The 22,480-nt window shown below is 35.6% G+C and overlaps 1 protein-coding gene across 1 annotated transcript; it reads right to left on the bottom strand.

The window, feature by feature from the left end:
- Positions 1 to 1,503: 1,503 nt before the first annotated feature.
- Positions 1,504 to 20,762, bottom strand: E2F6 (E2F transcription factor 6). The gene is made up of 7 exons (XM_007476321.3): positions 20,427 to 20,762; positions 15,491 to 15,545; positions 12,629 to 12,845; positions 10,763 to 10,921; positions 5,784 to 5,898; positions 3,573 to 3,720; positions 1,504 to 2,130 (listed from the first exon to the last, which is right to left on the bottom strand). Exons 1-7 carry the CDS (start codon positions 20,559 to 20,561, stop codon positions 2,087 to 2,089), a joined length of 873 nt encoding a protein of 290 aa, XP_007476383.1. The 5' UTR covers positions 20,562 to 20,762; the 3' UTR covers positions 1,504 to 2,086.
- Positions 20,763 to 22,480: the final 1,718 nt, after the last annotated feature.

Below are 22,480 nucleotides of genomic sequence, written 5' to 3'. Positions count from 1 at the left end.
CCTTTACAGGTACTTAACACCTTTTTGTATTAGATCTAAAACTAGAACTAGCTTAAGGTTCTAGCTTTACTATAAGGTATGAGTTGGGGACTTCCATTGTTCAATCAGGAGTTTATAACTTTATCTTCCCCTAAGGCACTGTCTGAGTAGGGTGGAGTAATTTCCAAGTTCACAATGCATTCCTGATCAAGTATCTCCATTGTTACAATAGGGGAATAGCTAGACCAAATCTTCTAAGGTACTGTCTGAGTAGTTTTAAGATTCACAATGCCCAGATGCTTGAGACCAGGATTGCAAAAGGATTGCAAACCATAACATTGAGTGGATCAACTCAAGAAGGCTGAGTTAAACTGAATAAGACTTAGAGGAACATGAGAACAACTGTTGTTGAAGGATTATTATGTGAAAGAAAGATTATGTTTATTCTGTTTATCCCCAAAGAAAAAAAACTGGAAGCAAAAAGTTAAGAACTGGAGTTGCTGGCAGAATTAACAGAAAGAACTATACAACAACTCTGTCATAACAAACAATGGAAGTATAAAATTGGGGGGAGGGGAGGGGAGGGAGGATATATTTGCCAAAGGTTTTAGACATGGTTAAGATATAGATCCAGCAGTATCCAAGTCCAGGAGAGATTTCCTATACATGATGAGGTCCTCCACATTCTCCTGCTTTCAGATGGTGTCACATACTCAATATGCAAAACCAAGATATTGCATAGCACCTAAAAACTTCAAAATTTGGGTCAGTCATCCACTCAGTGGATTGGAAAAGCTCAGTGGATGAAGAATATCTATTGTAGATTTCAGCATGTATGGTCACCCTAAAATCTAAAAGTACAGATCTAAAACAGAAAAGTACAATGTGCAGGGCCTAGATTTGAAAAGGAGAGCAAACTGGATTGCATTATAGCATTTGCAAAGTTCTTTTATTTGACTGTGATTTTTATTTCAACTATCAAGCTTCCCATGAAAGCAGGAGTCAATCTTCTCAATACTAAAAGTTTGCTGATGCTGCTATATAGCAGCAAAACACGAAACATCTTTGCTTCTGAAGAATTAAAGTGGAGTATCAAATAGAAGGAAATAGTGGCTATGAACAGGCTACAATATGTAGCAAATAAAAGGTTCTGAAGAAAAAGGATGACATTAAGGAATTTTAAGATGGGAAAATGGTCTGCTTATGTAGTAAAAGTGAGATTTGACACAATTCTGTAAGGATTCTTCACAAAGTCCTACTGGGGAAAGCTTTTGGGGAAAATAATGATAAAAGTTGCAAGCATGGGTGGATACAATCACTGAAGGGATCTTCAGAATTAAAGAGATTATTATCCATTTGAGAGAAAAGTCTTATCAACAGAAGCCTTCAAACAGATGCATAAAAGAGGTCATTTAACTGGTTGAGGAAAGCATTGTTGTACAAGCCTCACAAATTTCTGTACCTAAAAATAACAGGGTGATTTTGAAGTTCTGTTGGATATTTCAGAAAAGCACAAAAAGCAAATTATTTTTCATATTTACATTTTATTTTTTCCTGTACAAAGTGAAAATTTTATGTATGCTTCACATTTTTCATGAGTTATCTAAACATTATACAGATATATACAGGAGTATTCACATTTAATTTTATTGTGTACACCTTTACTATTTAGCAGCTGACTGCAAGCAATGCAAACAGTACTCACATGATGTAAAGCATAATTTCACTTAGTACATATTCTGCATTGTAAAGAAAGAAGTTAATGACATATTGTGTTCTTCAATTTCAGATTAGTCCAAATGTTTTAATGGTAACAAATTTGTGCTCTAGAAGATTTTTTTCATGAAATATTTTTAGTAGAGAAAGTCCTTGCTTTACTTAAGTAAACACCAAATTACACTTTCATAATTGTTTATAAACTGAGCCATTGATGTAACAAGAGAATGACTAAGACTATTGGCCTTAATGTTGATGTCAAACTGGGCACAGAAGTCCTCCATGGCTGATTTTTTTTAAAGTCCAAAATTACAAATCTCACCAAAGAAGAAATTAAGCCAACTTGACAAAAATTGTTGAAATCATTCCAGAATTTTAATTTCAAGATAATTCAGGTAGTTTTTTCACTTGATTCACTGTGCTGCAGATTTCCTTCTGCAAAGAAACACAATTTAGAATATTTTCTTAATTGAGGAAAAGGGAAGGGGAAAAAGATGAGAAGTTTCATGCCTGAAAAATGAACATGTTTGGAAATCACTGGTAAAAAAATATGTTTTTAAAGGGGGAAGAAAGTTAAAACCACTTAAAATATTAATGCAACAAGAGGCAAACCTCAAAACATTTGAAATGGCTTTCTAAAATAGTTCTGAGAGAAAATACATAAACCAAACACCCCAAAATGAGATGATTTTTGAAACTACTACTGAGAGCCAGGCCTAGAGTTTTTAGCTTTTTTTGAAACCCCAGTAAGCACAGTAGCTATATATAGTATATGCTTTAAAAAATACCAGACTTGACAAGTAGCCACATTCTGGGTTTCCCTCTCACTAATACATCTAGAAGTGGTATTTACAATTCCAGGTTTGACTGACAATTAAAATCACTCTAAAAACAATTACAATGATTTAGGGTTTTGCCAATTAATTTTCCCTTAAGTATAATTAAACTGGAAGGTGAGTGCTTGGAACAAACCACGTAGTTTAAGCACACACATTGATCTGGAAAAGGAAGTGGAATAGTGATTATGGCAGTGGAATAAATTTGATTTTTGTCTATATTTTTAAGGCTTCAAATATTATGGATAGAAGAGGTAACAGAAATATATAACTAACCCAAAGATTAAAAGGAAAATGGCATTTTTAAGTTATTCACTTAATAAAGTGATTTACTTTACCTGTTGAAAAGAAAGTAAAGTTTCAATAAGCCTAACAGTCTTCTTTATATGAAGACAAAAATAATTTATAGAAATATGTTTACTAACAAAACACAACTTCCCTGCAAACTGAGTTTACTCTCTCCTTTTCACACCCTAAATACCTGAGAATAGATTCAAACTTACAAAGGAGTTAATCAAAAGAAAAAGGAAGGAGCTTTCAGAGAGTTTTAAGTAATTTGTTTAACTGCCTCAGAATTTTTTGACCTTTTCAGTTCTTGAGATTTTTAAATGGTTTCAAAGGAAGGGTACTATATTTTATCCATTAAGTAGGAAAGGAAGAGAATGATATAGGAAAATCTCTAGATTGAAAATAACTAATCTTTTCTTCCATTTAAAAAATGTCTTTCCATAACAACACATTTCCAATTATAGGATAAATACCCAATGAACAAATATATATAAATATAAAACAATATTATAATTTCCAGTTATTTTTTTCAAAACATCTCTCCCAAATGATGGAATATTTGTAATTCTTTCACTGGAAAGAAAAAAAAGAATGTAGAATTTAATTTCACAGTCAGGCAAAACACTTCTTTATGGCTTGATGCTTAAAAAACAACACTTATTTAGAAGATTATAATATATACGGGCTAAAATACACTTTGCTGAATTCTTAAATTATTAATTCCAAATTCCCCAACAATCTCTTTATATTTACCTTGATCAAGATGAACTGTAGGCTTACTTTCAGATAAAGCAGTGCTCATTTCTTCAAATGTTTTGGTACTTATGTTATCTTGTTCCACTTCACACAAATAAACATCAATAGGTCCTTTTGTGCTCTTTATATGAACTGTTATACAGTCCTGTGAAAAGAAACACAGGATATAAACATGAATGAGGAAAATCCATTAACTAGTTTTGTTTCACTCACTAGGATAAGTAAGGCTTGCAAACCTTCCTGAAAATGTAAATTTTATTTTTACCTTATTTTATCATGAAATAATTGTGAGAAAAATACAGTGGAAACCGAAAATAATTAGATATAGTCAACTAGTTAGATTAGCAAAGTGGTCAAGCATATGATACTAAGGGATAAATAGTAATGGTTTGGAGCAAAAGTATAAAAATTCAATTACTTAAGGCCCTGTTTCTCTCTTCTCAAGTCTTTTACTTTAACTTAATGATTACGGCAAACAGTACCTGAGAACAAAACATTTTATCCACTAATGAAAAACAAAGATTCCTGATTAGCCTAAGCTAAATGACCAAAAAGCATAGACTGTACTATAAGCTGGATGTTTTTAGATGATTATGAGATCAATTCTATAGGGACCAGCTCTCTCAAACCTGAACAAGAATCTTTAGAGGGGAAAAAAAATCTACCAAGTCCAAACTACTTGGATAGACTTATAACAACACATAATTTAATGACTTTGGGGAAAATATTAGCACTTAATATGTCTAGGTCATCAAATAATGATTTATATGGATTTTAAATTTAGAGCTGTCAAAGACTTTAATGGGACATCTAATCCAACTCTCCTCTGGTAATTTTACAAAAAAGGAAACTGAGGCCTAGATAAGTTAAGTGATGTTTTAAAGGTCCCACAGATGGCTAGCAGAAAAACTAATTTTTAATTCATTCCCTCAGTTCAAAGCCCATGCTCTTTCCTCTGTACCATATTGCATTTACTGAGTTACTTGAAATGCTGACTCTCCATATAATACTTGACATATTAACCATTTCTCTCTAAGAATGATCATATCAATTACTGAGAAAGCAACACAGCTGAATATAATCTCCATATCTAATCAAGCAAGCATAGTTCTCATTAAAAGGGTGGTTTCCTTTTTTTTTTTCATGCAAGTTGATCACACACACACCCCCACCATACATATTTTATTCATCTACTCTTATTTTTGGAGGATGTTAAAAACATCCCCAGGAGAAATATGGCCCTAGCACGTTAATAAAATGGTAATGTTACATACATGAAAAGCAACATGTTGACAGTTGGAATTGAAACCCCTACCTGGTTCTCTGGGGATGTCTGTTAGGCCCGGTCTAGACAACACAGATGGCATTCCTCCCTCCCGCGCTGCCCTTCACTGTGTTCACAACACAAAGTGAGTTGCAGTGAGATGCAGCATAGCAGAAGATCTCACATCTTAATTTTCTGTCCTATTTCTAAGTTCTCCCATTATTAGAAGGCACATCTATTTCAGGTTCTGAATAAGCAGTCTGCATCTTAATTTTAATGGCATTCTTGACCTAAGAGTTCATCCAGAGTGACTGATTTGGACTCTAGCACAGTGCCATATGCCTAAGAGGGGTCTGATATGCTTTGTTTTTGAGATTCTTATGAAATTGAAACAACTTTTATGTGACTCTAGCAAAGGCCCTGAGAATGCTAAAAAGTCCAAAAGCTGCAAGGATCCCCACAAAACATCTTAAAAAACAAACAAAAAACCCCTAAACTCTAGAGAAGGGGTAGAATTTATCATCTTTGAAAGATTAAGGAGAAGACATGGACCAGGATCATATAGGATGAGGTGTGAATGGAGAATGATTTATACTGGCAGAAGGAGAACCTACATCAATAAGACCAGAGATTCAAAGTACTGTGTATTTTGGATGCTTCTCATTAATAATATAAAGACTACAATTTTAGCTTAAAATCCCTCTTGACATGCAAGAAAGGTAACATATCTAATATAATGCAATTATCATCTATAATCTATAAGAGACTCCAATAAATCCTACTCAAAGATACAACTGTTTCTTATAAAATAAAATGTAAACCAGTTCAAAGTGAAGGTAATGATGTTAGATAAACTTTGAAAGTATAGTGAGATTTTTTTTTTTAACAAAATAGACTTTCTTAAAATAAAACCTATGAACAAATAAATTTAAAGTACTACCTACTTCTTTAGGAGTTGGCACTTCCAATTTCGTTTCTTCTGGAGCCTTGACAGCAATGACAATCTGTTCATGGAACGCTTGAATACTATGGATATCTTGATAGGTCACATAAGCTAATGTACAAATCAGTCAAGGAATCTCTAAATTTAGAAGCATACTTACTAGCTGAAAAGCAATGAAGATGTCACAGTAATAAATGCTTCATAAGACAAATCTAGGCAGTTCTTAACTTATGTAGCTAAATTAATAGCTTAGTTAAAAAACAAAACAAAACAAAACACTAGAGGTTTGAGCCAAAGTGATAAACTGCTCACAGATTCTGCTACAAGGCCGGTTTTTTCAACAATTGCTTTATTTTAGCTCCAGGTTTCTTTCTAGTAATATAGATTACTAGACAAAACATTATTAAAACAGATATAAAGGAATAACAGAATTTTAGCAAGGCTACCAAATTTTCTAATTTGGGAAGGAATTAGAATACAGAAGAGTGCTAGATTTCAAGCAGGGGGTCCTAGTTCCGGCACCTACTGTTTTGACCTGAGACAAGCCACTTATAACTTCTATGGACCTGTTTCTTTTGCACTATCAAATTGTTCAAAAGAACCATTTTATCTAATGGAAACAACATTAAAAAAGCTGCATTACCATCTAAGGATGCTAACTGTACTATCTTCTATTAGAACGAAGGCCTTCTGAACAGAAGCTATCTTGCTTTTCAATGTGCATATACTCAGTACTGTAGAAATTACACAAAAATGTGGATCTAGAATCAAGCAAGACTTGGCAACAGAGAGGATAGGGGAAGGGACAAAGAAAAGGAGTCAACAATTATCTGAAAGTTCCAAATGTGAAGAACTAGAAAGTGATGCCCTCACAAATTTATTTAAAGGATAGATTTAAGAAAAGCAAAATTATGCTTTGAGCATAATGAACTTGAACTCTAGGAAACTTAGGTATAAATAGGCAGTAGTCATGTCAGAAATTGGATTATTATTTAACCTGTCAGAGCTAATACAGGGGGGAAAGGGGGGGATGAAAGACAGGAAGTGGGGGGAAGGAGAGAGGAAAAGAAAATGAGAAAGAGAAAAGAGAGGACATAATAAAACATGTTGAGAAATGTTTACACTTAGTAGGTGGGAAGGGAATGATGATCCTGCAAAGGATATAGAAAACAAAGAGCCAGATATGTTAAAACTCAAAAGAGCAATGTCATGTAGCCAAAGGACTATCTAGGCAAAAGAAGTATTTTGACACTGTCAAAAGATGCAGAGGGATCAGGGAGAATCTACCAAAAAGAAGCCACTGATGTTAGCACTTAAGAAATTACTGGTAACTTTAAAGAGGGTAGTTTTAATTGAAAGCTAACATCAGAAGCTACATTGCAAGGCTGAGAATTAAATGGAAGGCAAGGAAATGTAAACAACTCCTTTCAAGGAGTTTGGCTGTAAAGATGAGTTAATAATATTTGTAGGTAATAAAGAGAGAATTAGGGTGTAAAGATGGTGAAGAGAAGAGGAAAACAGCAGTCTTCTAGGGAAGATAAATGAGGATGCAGTGTAAGAGAACAGAGAAAAGTAGCATTGTCAAGAACTTCTGTCAGACTAAAGCAAAAGTAGAAATAATATTTGTTATTTTATCTTAAAATACTGTCTTTCTACTATTTATATTTTTCATCTTACTTTGTTATACTACCTGAAATTTTATCACTGAATATTCTTTTGGGTAAAATACAAATAAATGATACAGTATGGATTAGTTTACACTGCTTTTCTTCTAAAGCTTAGCTTTAGATGATCTTGGTTGGTAAACAGGAATTCTGAATGGGAAGATGATATTAAAAAGGCAAGGTAGGCCCAGTGGAAGGCCTAAGGAAAGCTAAAAAAGTACTGGATAGTACAGAAAATCATCACTAAAACCCCCAAAAAGAATTTCATAGACAAACTTCTATCCATTAATAACCAAGAAAGAACTTTCTGCTAAATAATCAATCAACAAGTATTTAAGTACCCACCACATAAGCACTAGATATACAAAAGGAGACAAAAATACAGTCCCTGTTCTCAAGAAGCTTATAATCTAATGGGGGAGACACTATGCAAATAAACAGACACAAAGTAACCTATATGCATGATCAATAGGAAATAATTAAACACAGGGAAGGCACTGGAATTAAGAGTGGGTAAAGACTTTTTGCAAAAGGAGAGATTTTAGTCAGAGCTTAAAAGAAGCCAGAAAAATCAGCAGTCTGAGCAGAGAAGAGAGAATTTTTGGCATAGGGGAGAGCCAAAAGGAATGACCAGAATCAAAAGATGGAGTATCTTATTTGTGGAAACAGCTAGCTGGCCAGTGTCACCGAATTGTGTTGAGGGGAGCAAGTTACAAAAACACTGGAAAAATGGAAGCATAAATTATGAAGGGTTTTTGAATGCTAAATAAAGTATTTTTGTATTTGATCTCGAATACAATAGGGAGTCACTGGAGATTATTGAGTAGTCAGAGTGACATCATCAGACCTATAACTTTAAGAAAATCACTTTGGTGCTCAATGGAGGAAAAATTGCAGTAGGGGAGACTTAAGGCAGGCAGATTCACCAACAGGCTAAATCTAGAATGACTCCTAGGTTGTAAACCCAAGGATCTGAGTAAATGGATAAAGCCAGGCCTGGAAATAGGTAGTCCTGGGTTCAAATTTGGCCTTGGATTACTTCCTAGCTGTGTGAAGCTGGCCAAGTCACTAAACCCCTTTGCTTAGCCCACACTTCTCTTCTGCCTTGGGACTGATATTTTGATTCTAAAACAGAAGATATAGGTTTGAAAAAAAAAAGTAATAGGGAAGGCAGAAAGAAGGAAGTTATATGAGTTCCATTTTGGACATACTGAGTTTAAGATAGCTGCTGGACATCTAGTTTGAGATGTCAGAAAGGCAGGTAGAGATGTGATATTGGAAATCAGCAAAGGTTCTGGGGAAGGAAAAATACATTTGAACATCATCAGCATAAAAATGGTAATTAAATCTATCAGCTACTGCTGATTTAATTACCAAGTGTAACAGTAAAAAGGGAAAAGGGGGCCTAGAACAGAACTGTGAAGTACATTCATTTAAAAATCACGAGGGGGCAGCTGGGTAGTTCAGTGAATGGAGAGCCAGGCTAGAGACAGGAGGTCCTGGGTTCAAATCTCGCCTCAGACACTGTCCAGCTATGTTACCCTGGGCAAGTCACTTAACCCCCCCATTGCCTAGCCCTTACCACTCTTCTGCCTTGGAACCAATACACAGTATTGATTCCAAGATGGAAGGTAAGGGTTTAAAAAATAAAATAAAATAAAAAGCATGATCTGAAAGGAGAATCTAGCAAAGGAGACAGAGGAGAAGTCAGACAGGTAGGAGGAAAACCAGGAGAGTGATATCCTAAAAACCTAGAGAGAATATCAAGGAGTGATCAGTAGTATCAAAGGCTGCAGAAAGGTTAAGGAGAATGTAAGGTATTATTTAGCTATATTATGGTTAAACTGTGAGCTAGTTTTAAAACTTAGTACAATGTCTCATATAGCTGGGGCTTGATAAATGTTTGATAATTTGAACAATATGGAAATCTAATCATTATTTGTAGTGCTCTAAGAGGAAAATGTATTCCTAGTTCCAAATAACTATCTTTTTTTTTTTTTTTTAAAAACCCTTACCTTCCGTCTTGGAGTCAATACTGTATATTGGCTCCAAGGCAGAAAGGTGGTAAGGGCTAGGCAATGGGGGTCAAGTGACTTGCCCAGGGTCACACAGCTGGGAAGTGTCTGAGGCCAGATTTGAACCTAGGACCTCCCATCTCTAGGCCTGGCTCTCAATCCACTGAGCTACCCAGCTGCCCCCCCAAATAACTATCTTATAAAATATGGGGAACATAACTTGTAAGCTGGAAAGCAAACCAAACAGAAAAGTAGTTAACTTTATAACACTTGAAGATGAATATAAAGGATGAAAACATGCCACATTAAAAGTGAATGATAAAATAATCCTAATAATGATCACTTTTGGCTATCAATGAGAGATATCTTCCAGAGTATTCACTAACTTCATTTGGTAAAGCTATAAAAGTAATATTGTAGTTTGTGTTAAGTCTACAAGTTTTCCTGTGTGTACTTCAATGGCCAAATGCTTGATTTTCCATCTTATTCACATAATTAAGTCTTATAGTTAACAATAGTAAATCAGATAGTTCCAGAGTAATTCTGATAGCTGTAAATTTTAAAACTATTTCACCCTAATCAGACCATTCTTTAGAAGATTTGATTTAGCTATTTCCTGATCAGTAACAATAGATACTTGGAATAACAGAATCAGTCTTGGGAAGTCCACATTTCTCCACCCTACTCAGTTTAACAAGGTCAGGATGCCTGCACCATACTCAAAAGTATCTGGGAAAAAAAGACAACAGACATGTGCAGAAAACAGCTAACAGACTCGCGGTCTGTCCTAAGTCAAGCTAAGCTATCATTGGTACATATGAAATACAGAAAAGTGATGTAAAAACGTCTATATAAGGCATGTCACTTCCTATCTCTTCCTCTTTCCCTGCAGAGAGGACTCTGGCTGGCAGTGTGCTAAGCATCCTGACATCTTGGCGTGGTAGCAACTATTGTCTGGGTTGGTGGTGAGTTTTTCCCTAGAGCTGATTTCAGGTTCCGGCATCTTGGCTTAGCCTTTTCGAGTTCAAGTCTGACTACTTCCTCCTTCATACTCCAAACCCTTATCTTAGGAGAGATTAGGATCTCTCCCCTTGCACTAGCCAGGGGAGGAGAAAACCTACTTCTTTCCTTCTTCCTCCTCCTTAATCTCCTCCACTATCAATTAAAATCAACATAAAATTTCCAGCTGACTTGGTTTTTTCATTAGGATTTTACAAATAAAATCCTTGGTGACCTAAATTAATTATACATTCAGTCTCAGCCATAATTTTACCCTTTACATAGCTAATGATAAAGGATATCTTTCATTTTCTTTGTCATCTGTTAGTTCGAACAGCTGCTGAGCACAGTCCTTAATTAACTCATCCAAAGCCTTTTCCATTGCTGTTAAATCAGTAAGTTCATCCCTTATCTTCTTTTGTTGGGGTACTTTTGATCCAATACCACCAAGATCAGATCCACTTTAAAAAAAGCATGAAAAAAAAAACCATAAGTTAATAAAAAATATTTTCAAATTAGGATACTATTTCACTAACTTTTACACTTCTTTATAGCTTGTCCAAAATGTTAATAAACTCCAGTGTACATTATACTTACCTGCAATAATAGGCTAACAATGAATAATATTAGAGTGATCATTTAATAAAATGAAGTAAACTATTGCTCACTTGCATTTCAGAAATTTTGGTTATACAATAAAAGGATTTTTTCCCACTAATTGAAAATAAGACATTTTCATGGGTAAACTTCCCAACACAATAGCAATTGAAATTTTGAAGAGAAGTTTTAAACCAAAGTGACTAAGACTAGAGAAGGAACTTTAATAGGGACCTAATTTGTAGAGTAGAGGAAAAGACTACTTCCTACTCCTTACAAGTTTTACTCTGAGTGAAAGGAAGAAATGAGCATTTATTAAGTATCTATTATGTGCCAGACACTTACCAAAATATTACCTCATTTGATTCTCACAAAACCTTTGGAAGGTAGGTGCTATTTCTATTTTCTAACTGAAGAAACTGAAGCAGACAGAGGTTAAGTAATGTGGCTGGGGCACACAGCTATTATCTGGTTTCTGAGACCAGATCTGAATTTGGGTTCTCCAACTACTATGCCAAATAACTGAAGATGCAAACTTGAATTAATTTAAAAGGTCATGATGTGACTTCACATCCCTAACTGATACTTTATTCAATGGGTAGGGAAGGAATTGGAAGGGAGAAAAATTAGAAATCAAATTCTAAAAAAATCAATGTCAAAAAATAATAAATTAAAGACTAAAAGAAATTTAAGGTCATGATGGATTTCTGTTGTAATAACAAAGTGTTGGTTAAGTTATTCAGATAATAAACTGTTGACTTTTTTTTTTGGGGGGGGGGGCAAGTATGGAGAAGGCACTACTATCTTTATTTATGCCCTATATTTTTCTTTTATATCTAAACTCCTGGAAAAAGTCATCTATATTCATTGGCTCTACCTCCTCACTACCTGATCACCTCTCAAATCCTTTTTGACCCCACAAGTGAAACTGTTCTAACCAAGGTTACAAATGATCCCTTATTTGCCAAGTTCAATAGCTTTTTCTGAGTACTCAACTTTGACCTCTATATAGCATGCTATATTACTGATCACCCACTCATTCTGTCTGGAGGAATCTTCTCAGTTTCCTTTGCTAGATAATTGTCACCTATTACCTTTAAGTATAGACTACACTGAGCCTTCTTTCTATACAAGCTCTCTCTCTGGGATTTAAACTCAGTTTATCTTATGGATTTATTCCCCATTTCTTTAGGTTACTGAATAGAATCATTAAGGGATCATTTTTTTTCAAAGTATCCATCTACTTTTGAAGTCTTAATTAATTCTTCTTTATTAATCAGAAATCAAAAATGTAATGGCTATTTATTGAACTAGCTCAAAAGGACTCTTAAAAATATTATATCTGGTATTTTTCAAGGGTAATGGCTCCTAACTGATCCTAAGGTTCTCTATCCTTAAACTTTTTAACTACTTTAGATTAGTTTAAAAGAAGTCAGAAGTAAATAAAACTCTTCCTAATGTATAAAACTTCCTTATTTGTACAACAATTTAAAACTATTATATATGGGTAGTTTTCTTGAAAAAGATTAGATGATTTAAAGGAAAAAGATAAAAAGCTCGACTCAACTCACATCCACTGAATATGGTTCTTAGATCTTTTTTGAATGAGGTCGATCCCATCTAATACATTGGTGATGTCATATACTCTTCGTTTCCGTACTCCCAATGTTGTTGCAACTTCATTTAAATCAAGAACTCCACCAGGAGCAGATTTGATGAGTTCCATAAATTTACGAGTTAAATAAACCAAAGATACATCATAACGAGGTTTTGCCACTCTTAGTGCTTCTGGAAAAACAACAACAACAACAACAACAAAAAACAGAACATGCTTTTTAGTAATAAGCTTTATAAAATATTTATGCACATTCTTTATCATTCATACACATTTTTTTTGTATTGATACTCAATTCTAACTACCAATTATTGAACCTGGGGCAAGCAGAACAACAAACAGCCAACTAATACTTCAAATGTTGTTCTTGGGGGTGGAAGGAGCAGTGGAGCATAGACATCAAGTCACGAGGTCATTGCTGATCAAGTCAATGGTAGCTTACCATTTTAACTAGTTACTTTTGCTAACTAAGTGCTAAATTTAGTTGTTTCTACTATGCTAGTTGTAACCCTCTTGACTCAAAGCTCTAATTAGGCACCCTAGAAATATCTATAAACACTTTATAAAACCTCAAAGATCAATAACTTCCATGGTGGAGGTACTTCCTCCACCAATGCAAGTAGCAAACCCTCTGTAATTTAGTGGAGGGTCTTTATGAATTGTTATAGTTGAAAAATTCAACAAAAAATTCGTTTTTGGGTATGTTGATTTATATGGCCACTGCAATCCCATTTAATTCTAAAATTCTGTGAAATGAAATTATAGAACCTCAGCAGACTTAATATACAGTTATAATGCATTTGAGAAATGCCTTTAATATATATTGACTAAGTGTTTTTAAATAACTTAACTATCAATCTGATCAGAGGTAAATGATTTTCTTTTCTCCCTTTTCATGTATCCTTTATCCCAAGTACCATACTTCAAATGTAAACACTTCAAAACAGCTATCTTCTCTAATTCATTACTGTCCTAAGTACCATGCTTCATATAATCAGATTAATTCCAAAGGCAGATAAAATGGTACTTTGTAAAATAGTCTCTAAATTAATGGGCATTAGTTCTACATTTGATTTATAGAGGTGACTGGTGGATTTTTAATCTCATTACTTCTAAGCTGGCAGTAAGATAACAGAACCCAAATTTAATATGCTAAGTAGAAGTTCTTCTAGTGTAACAAGTATTTATTTAAATATATACTAGTAGGAGGCAGCTGAATGGCTCAGTGGATTGAGAGTCAGGCCTAGAGACAAGAGGTCCTAGGTTCAAATGTGTTCTCAGACACGTCCTAGCTGTGTGACCCTGGGTAAGTCACTTAACCCCCATTGCCTAGCCCTTACCACTCTTCTGTCTTGGAACCAATACATAGTATTGATTCTAAGATGGAAGGTAAGGTTTTTTAAAATGAATGAATGAATGAATAAAATTAAATAAATAAAAAACAAATGTATACTAGTTAGGAATTATATTATTTAAATGTCTAAACACAAATTACATAAAATTTACCAAAACAAAAAAAACCAAAAAAACCACAAAGCTATCCCACCCCAATCTCAAGGTAATTTACTTTTCTATCTCAGATGAAAAATATTATCACTCTCATCTTTATTTCTTAGTGTTGTTATAGATTTCAAGAAGGATAAAGAATTATAACTGACATTATGTCTCCTGTAGAAGTCATGACAACACCTAACAGAGGGTGAGAAAGGAGGATGGGGTAAGAAAGGAGGATGAACCAAGAAAGTAGGAAGACATGAGGTTGTCTTGCTTGTTATCTGAGAGGGCAACTATGCTGACAACTTTGTCTCTTGGGAGTTTCTAGGTTATCTAATTTTGTAAATACCATAAGATTTTAATACAAAAACCTGACTTTCAGAAATACAATATAGCTTAAAATCATGGAACACAATTTCCAAAGAAATATAATTCATGAATGACCTCAAGAAGGCCATACCATAATACCACTTCTGAGCAAGAAATTTCATAAAAGATAGCATCTCATAAATACATGATCAGCAAAGGAAGTGGATCAATCATATTGTGAAAGCTGAAGATAAGATGGACAACCCAGATGCTCCACTGTTATCCATGGAAAGTAAAAAGGCCTAAAGGAAGGTCTCTAGGTCATAGAGCTTCCAAAGGCTAGAGGATTTATAGGAGGAAATGAATAAGAATCAAATAGGATGAGAAAACATGGATAGGTTGAAATCAGCAGTGCTGAAGCATGTACAACATACTAAGATCATGTAAAGTTTGAAGAATTTAAAGTGTAAATGTATGGAGTTTTCTATGGTGGAGAAATATAAGCATTTCTGTAAACATTATTTAAGTACTGATATCAATAGACAATGTTGCCTAGTGGAAAGAGTTCCATGATTTAATCAAGGAAGTTAGATTTGAATCCCAAGGACTCATTCATACAATCAATGTTATCTCTTATGTCACTTAAGGAAAAAATCTTCATCTGTGAAATAAGGGGATTGTATTAGATGATCCTTTAACAACAACCCTCCAGTTAATTCTACAATCCTAGAAAGCCTCTAAAACACAGGAAAATAAAATTTTAAAATTCTCCTTTTGGAAACAACACCCAATGCCTTAAGAATTCTTGCGAATACTTCATTTTGTAAGTGTGGAAAAAGGATGTTCTATTACTCTGTCGAACCTTAGCATTTCGTGCTGAAGGGAACTGAGAAATCATTTAATCTAACTTCCTAGCAACAGTCTTATTCACACTTTTAAAAATCCCAATATGCAGTTTAAATCTGTGAAATTCAAATGATAACATTTAAACAAAACTACTCAATGTTTAACTTACTTCTCATGGCCATGTATTGTACATTCTCTTCTAAATTAATCTTTATTTTTGATGGCTAGGGGAAAAAAGATAACTGTTAAATTACTTGTAACCAACAATTTATTTAAAAGAAAACTTAATATAATTTATTTATTTTGAGGTTTTTCCTTAGGTAATAATTCAGCTAAGACTGAGAGGGAGCTCACTAGCCCACCCACACAGTTACCAACCTTAAAAGGTAAACTACTTCATGTTGCCTTCAGAAAAAATATGCTCACATCTGGGCATGCTGAGGCACAAAGAGCAGTGCAAGAAGCATGGGAATGAGATGTAGAATAAGCTTCAAAACAAAGCAGAGGGCAAATATTCAATAGGAGTTAATAGAGAGGAAGTGAAACAGAAAATAAGAAAGCTAGTAATTAATATCTAGTTCTCATAAAGGGTTATATCTTGTCACCAACTATGACTACAACAAAAAACTTCTTTTCCTAATCAGTAACTGTTCAATTACTTTAACCAATAGTGAACAAAAAAATCCCAAAGTCTTTGGATAACCCCCTAAAATTTATTTATCAAAATTTTAATGCTTAGCATCTCAAAACAGTATGAGAATCATTTTTTTAAAAAGATCACAGAACCAGATGAAGAACTAGAAGTCCTTCCAACATCGTTTCCCACCTGGATTCTGGTAGCACTCATTTTGGACTCTGGCTTCTCTACCAAGTCAAATTCCATCAATCTTTTTTCTCACACTTCATTAGTACCTTCAGCTCCTCTAATTGGAGAATGGAACCATAAACTTCTCCATTTAAGAAAAGGAGACTTATATCTGCTTATTTTCCAAGTAACAGTGCTTATTTTGGATTTTTCTGACTTCTCCACCATGCCCTAATAATGCTTGATTGAGTACCTCTTCCCCCTCATCCTCATTTCAACTTTCTTTTGTGTGGTGCTTTCCCCAAATTGGAGATCAATTATCTTTTTTCCCCTCCCTATTTGTAGCCTTTGCATAGAAGTCCTTGCACATGGTAGATGTGCTTAATAAATGTTTACTGATTGAGAGAAATTTGAGTATAAGAGACCTTAGAGATCAGCTAGTAGCAACCTACCAGGAAGGCTGAGGGGGTTAGGTCAACTTGCTTAAATCATACATGTACAAAGTATCAGGCAGGATTTGAACTTGAAGATGTACTCTGACTCCTGAGCAACTTTTTTTTCTGCTTTAACCATGATGTGACTGGTCTATAGAAAAAATTAGCTTGAAGGCAAATACAAGCAATAAGCAAACTACTTTAGGTTCCCCCCTAAAATAACAATAAAATTTCATTCGTTCCCTCTACACCTCCTCCCTTTTTTAATTAAAGGCAGAGATTTCTGTTCACTATTACTCAAGTTTTCTTTTCCTGGTTCTGTCTGAAATAAGTTTATTGATAAAAGCTAAACCATTCCTTCAGTCTCATAGTGGAGCAGCTCTCTTGCTTTCCTCCCTTATCACATCCAATCAGCTGACAAGTCTTATATCAAATCCACTCCTGGAACCTATCTGATTCCTTTTTTCTTTACACTAGGTGATCTTAAATTCATTGAGTCCTAGACTCCCATGACTTATAGAGTATGGTAAAGCTTATGGACTCCTTCTCATAAGTGTTTTAAAATGCATAAAATAAGTAGGATTATGAAGGATACCAATTAAATTGAAATGGTTTTTAAAAACTCCAACAGTTCACAGATGCCCTTAATAATCTATCCTTGGCTGACACCATTTTAATTTAGACACTACTTTAAACCATTACAGGGCTCCCAGGCCACCCTGTCTATCCAACTTGGGGGGAGGGGGGGGGGAGAGGCAGACAGAAGATTATCCCTCCAAGGCAGAGGTGTTCTGAATGGTTTAATGGCCCTTTTTCTTTTCTTTTTTAAAACCCTTACCTTCTGTCTTAGTCAATAGTGTGTACTGGTAACAGTAAGGGCTAGGCAATGGGGGTTAAGTGATTTGCTCAGTCACACAGCTAAGAGGAGTCTGAGACCACATTTGAACCCAGAACTGTCCATCTCTAGGCCTGGCCCTCAATCCACTGAGCTACACAGCTGCCCCCTAATGGCCCTATTTCTGTTTGAATTTAATACCGCTGCCCTAAGAAATTAAACTATCACTCATTCTTCTCATCAAAACCTTTCGGCAGATCTCTACAGAAACTCATCAGCATGACATTTAAAGCTCAACAATTTGAGTCCTACATACCACCTTTCCAACCCTATTTTCATACTACTCCCCCTCACAAACTCTAAGTTGCAGCTAAACAAAAATACTAATCCAGTTCCTGAAACTGGATGTGCCATCTCCTCTGTGTACTATCACATCATGCTTACAATGTATCCTTTCCTGGCCTCTTGGATCAGGTGCCTGTCAAGGAAATCTTCCCAGAGTCAGTGCTCTCTCTATTTAAAAGTATCTGTGTACATACTATATGTCCTTGGCTGGATACAAATTCCTATTTATATTTTGTGTCAAATATTTATTGAATAAAAATGTCAAAAATTATGACCATTATATACAACAATATATTAGGTGCTGAAGGAGGTGCTAAATAATTTTAATAGGATCTATGATGTCACTGGGTAATTCCCAGTAAGGAAACATCTTTTACCACTGGAAATCAACAACCAACTTAAGTCTCAGTTGTGTTCAAGCACTGACTGAGAGGGTAAATGAGTCACCCAAATTCGTACCTGAAAATACTTAAACTAAATTTCATAATAAAAATTCCATTATAAAAAACTAGAGTAAAAATTTCAGCTTTCTGAAACACTGACCAATCAGTCCTTTTAGAAGGAAGAGACACAGCAAACTAGTACCACAGATTACTGACTTTGCTCCTTACAGTTTTATGACCTTTATCCTATTAGCAAAGAACTTCATCTTTGAGGGAGTTTAATTTTTTTCTTCTTAAAATGAAGCTATTGCAATAGATGACAGCTAATGTTCATTTCAGGGACAAATCCTATGATGCTGATTATAACTACTACCACCTCAGATTTATATAATACCTTTAATGTTTACAAAGAGCTTTCTCGCAATAACCTTATTAAATAAGTATTCAAGTATGGCCATTCTTTCTATGAAGAAATTGAGGTTGAGATTAAGTAACGAGCTAGCCCAGTCAAATAACTATTCAGTAGCAAAGCCACTACAAACTCAAGACATACAGAAGGCTCCACATACTGGATTAATAACTATTTCTTTTCTATCTTAAGTACCTAATGCACAGTATCATTCTTAACATACACTTATTAAAGGACATAAAATCCAAACGGCCTAATTAAATTGTAGCATGGGACAGTGAAAAAGTCATTGGCCTGTTATTTAAAATTTAGTATTTCTAAATATATGAGAAATATTGTACTTACTGCACAGACTGTAAGACAACTTTGACATATAACACAACTGTAACAAAATTAGGTGACCAGTTCATTCAGCTGACATCTGCGTTGAAGTAGGACTATTTGACCATATGAACAATGAAATTGGACCAAAACCCAATAGAATTAATGCAGAACCATATTTGGGAAATGTCTTATTGTTTAAAGTCTTAGAAAACAAAAACATTTATATATTGCTTTCCTGACATTTCAAAGTAGTATAAGTATTACCTATGTTTTAGAGATGAGAAAGAAAAGTTTAAGAGAGGACATGATTATCTTTCCCCACAAAATATAAAGTCCTAGATAAAAGGAACTGTTTCAATTTTTGGACTTGAATCTTGAGCATCTAAAACTGTGGCTAGCAAACAGTTGTCCCATTCCTTCAACTAAGCCATTAAATCAATAAACTACAAAAAAAAATAATAGCATTTATATACACTGTATAGCTCTTTAAAGGTTTACAAAGCACTCTACAAATGTCTCATTTTATCTTCACAATAACCCTTTGAGGTATTACTTAAAAGGGCGTGTGTACCAGGTCGCATTCAACACCCTGAGGATACAAAGTAAAGGCCCAAAATCCATTAACTATTTATCACGCCCCTACTCCGTGCAGAGCACAGTGAGCTGCTGATTAATACAAGTACCTATTCCTAATGAGCTTACATTACATTCTAACGAGGAAGAGGAGTACAAATAAAAATATAAATAGCACACATACACAGTTTAAACACGGCAAAAATATGAAGTTTATAAACAAATATATGCAAAGTTGACAAACACGAATACATACTAGTTAAATGCAAGGCAGTTTAGGAGGTTGGGCAACGAGCAGTTGCAAAGATCACCAAAGAAAGACGGAGCTTGAAAAGGGATTCTACTGAAATGAAAAGAGCTTAAGGTCTAAGAGTAGTACAGCCCGTAAACAAATACGCAGAGGCAACGAATTGGGTGGCATATCAATGGACTTGGAGTCAGATAAACTAGTTCAATCCTCCGCGTTTGGGTCCTTAACCGTAAAATGGGAATGATAATATAGCACCTTACCTCCCAGGATTACAGTGAGGATCAAATGAGACTATATAGGGAACGACTTGCAAAATTTAAAGCTTCTATGTAAAGGTTAGTTACATTGATGCACATCACACTGACCGCACAGATAATAATTTGAGGATTAATAAAATTTCAGTGGAGATGAATCGTGACTAGAGAGCCTGGAGCAAACTGCTTCCCGCCCCTTCCATTTCAGTTTCCCAGTTAAACGAAAATTCTCTATAAAACGAAGGAGCAGGACTGGACAAACCACAAAGTCTAAAGGTCTTAGAAAGGAGAACATCTCTCCCTCCCCGCAATCTCCTCCTATTCCCCCTCCTACAGTATGTTTGGAGGAGAGTGAAGGACTGGGCTAAGCTTCCCTTTCCAAGGTCCCCACGTCCCAGGGGGAGAGAAAAAGAGGGAGATCGGCCGCCAGACCTCGTGGGCCGGAGCCGAGGCCGCCCAAACAAAGCGGCAGCTCCCCACTCCCCACACTTACCAACAGATTCTCCATGTGGACCGGCAGACGGGGGATTCGGTCCATGGACTCCAGCTTCCTCTGGCAGGCTTCGGCGTCCGCGGTGCCATCCGAGTCACCGGCCCTAGGAGCTCCAGCCTCCGGAGCTCCAGACATCCTTCCGGCACGTTAGCTAAGTCGAGCGACTAGTCGTCCTTTTCCTCTAGGCTTGGATGTGGGGCGGCCCCGGGCTTGCCCGGCTTAAGCCGGAGGCACTCCCCGCCCTCTCCCGCGACGCCTGCCCAGTTCTTTCCGTCGACACCCTGGTACCAGAAGAAGGAAAGCAGAAGCTATGTTGGAGCCCGAGACATGCGCATTGAGCTGGGCCCTGTCTGCGCATGCACGCTGGCGAGCTGATGCAAAAGCCTGGAGTCTTGTATTCCGTAGAAGGGAGCCTAAAATGGGGAAGGGACTGGGCGGGAGAAGGGAAAGAAATGGGCGGGAAATAAAATGCCGGCGACTTTAGGATTTCAGAGCTGGAAGAGTTCTAATTGGAGATCATTGTTTACCAGATAAACGAAGCCTAGTAAAGTGAAGTTAGAGCCGGTCATCTGTAAAATCCTATGATTGGCTATGGATGGAACTCAAGGATTGGATTCGAATTCTACTCACTTCCTACTCTCTTATTAGGGTAGCAAAACTTATTACAGATAGTGGGATGGATTTTGGGGGGTAAAATGAAAGAAAATGAAGGCCTTAATCAGATTTCTCAAAGATCAATAAAATATTTATTTGCTTACTTAATTACCAGTAATTAAATTGATAACATAATTACCAATTACTTAAATTGCCAGGCCTTGTGCTAAATGTAAATGATATAAGAATAAAGGAAAGGACAACAAATACTCCTTTAAAAAATCTGTGATTTTATTATTCTAAAGAAATAAAGGCAAAAAAAAATCCCTCCACTAATTTGACTTAGCACCTTTTCTGCTATACTCTAGAGCACAGAGATTCAGTGAACTGACTGGATCATAAAACTAGTAAGGGCATGGAAGGAACTCAGCAGATAGAGCCGTGAGCCAAGAACAAGAATGACTCATCTTCCTTGAATTCATATCTGGCCTCAGACACTTAATAAGTTGTGTAATTCTGGGCAAATCACAACTCCATTTGCCTTAGTTTCCTCATCTGTAATATGAGCTCCAAAGAAGAAATGGCAAACCATTCCAATATCTTTGCCAAGAAAACCCCAAAAGGAATCAGAAAGAGTCAGAGGCAACTGAAAACAACAACAACAAAAAAACAACAAAATAAAGCTAGTATGTAATAGGACTGGAACCCAGGTGTTCCTGGCTTTGAGGTCAGCCCTAGCCACTACATTGTGCTTCCTTTCCTATCTCTCATATACATTTAAGTATATATTTAAAATAAATACAAGGTAATGGAGGTGGGGAGAAAATGTCTAGCTAAAAATTAATGTGATGACCTTTATTTATTAGAAAATACTTAAAAAGCAAATATTGTTTATTTAAATTTGGTAGCCTGAAGCAGATGAGTTTTTGTTGTTGTTTAGAAACTAGGTGCATCAGGAAAGGGCTTATTTCCTTATCAGGAAAGGGTTGGTGTTAGAAATAAGCTTTGAAGGAAATTAGGGATGCTAAAACAGGTGAAAAAAGAGTGAACTTCAGGTACAGGGAATAATAGCCTGTACAAGATTGTGGAAATGAGAGATGGCAAAGTCAAATCAAGGTTTTTAAGAGCATATTTTGTTGGATCATGGAAGAGTCAATAGATAAAAAGTGGTTGAAACTAAGGAAGAGAATGTGGATGTCACCAGTAGGGCTAGCTTCTGGAGGAGATGGCACTGAAGTAACAAGTAGAAGGATTGGAATTGACAGAGAGAAAAAAAAACCTATCTTATCTTCTGTGATTTTAGCAAAGGGGGAAATAGATGGAGACCGTACTGATATGATACAACCAATATAGGGAATTGGCTCTGAGAGGACTCACTGATGGATTGTCTCAGTTTTTTCATTATAATGTAAAGAGCTGCCCTCTGCTGGATGTTAGAGGAAAGTGTAAATGGTTTGAGA

The sequence above is a fragment of the Monodelphis domestica genome, chromosome 1 (genome assembly GCF_027887165.1).
Source record: "Monodelphis domestica isolate mMonDom1 chromosome 1, mMonDom1.pri, whole genome shotgun sequence".
In the NCBI taxonomy this organism is placed as follows: Eukaryota; Metazoa; Chordata; class Mammalia; order Didelphimorphia; family Didelphidae; genus Monodelphis; species Monodelphis domestica.
This window is presented reverse-complemented; position numbering and strand designations above follow the sequence as displayed.

What these genes read in the sequence shown, in the direction of transcription:
- E2F6 (XM_007476321.3), bottom strand. Translation starts at nt 20,561, where the DNA reads ATGTCTGGAGCTCCGGAGGCTGGAGCTCCTAGGGCCGGTGACTCGGAT. An exon ending in AAGAACCATATTCAGTGGAT is followed by an intron (nt 10,922 to 12,628) that starts GTGAGTTGAGTC and finishes CTTTTTTTAAAG; the next exon opens with TGGATCTGATCTTGGTGGTA. An exon ending in TACAGTTCATCTTGATCAAG is followed by an intron (nt 2,131 to 3,572) that starts GTAAATATAAAG and finishes GTTTCTTTGCAG; the next exon opens with AAGGAAATCTGCAGCACAGT.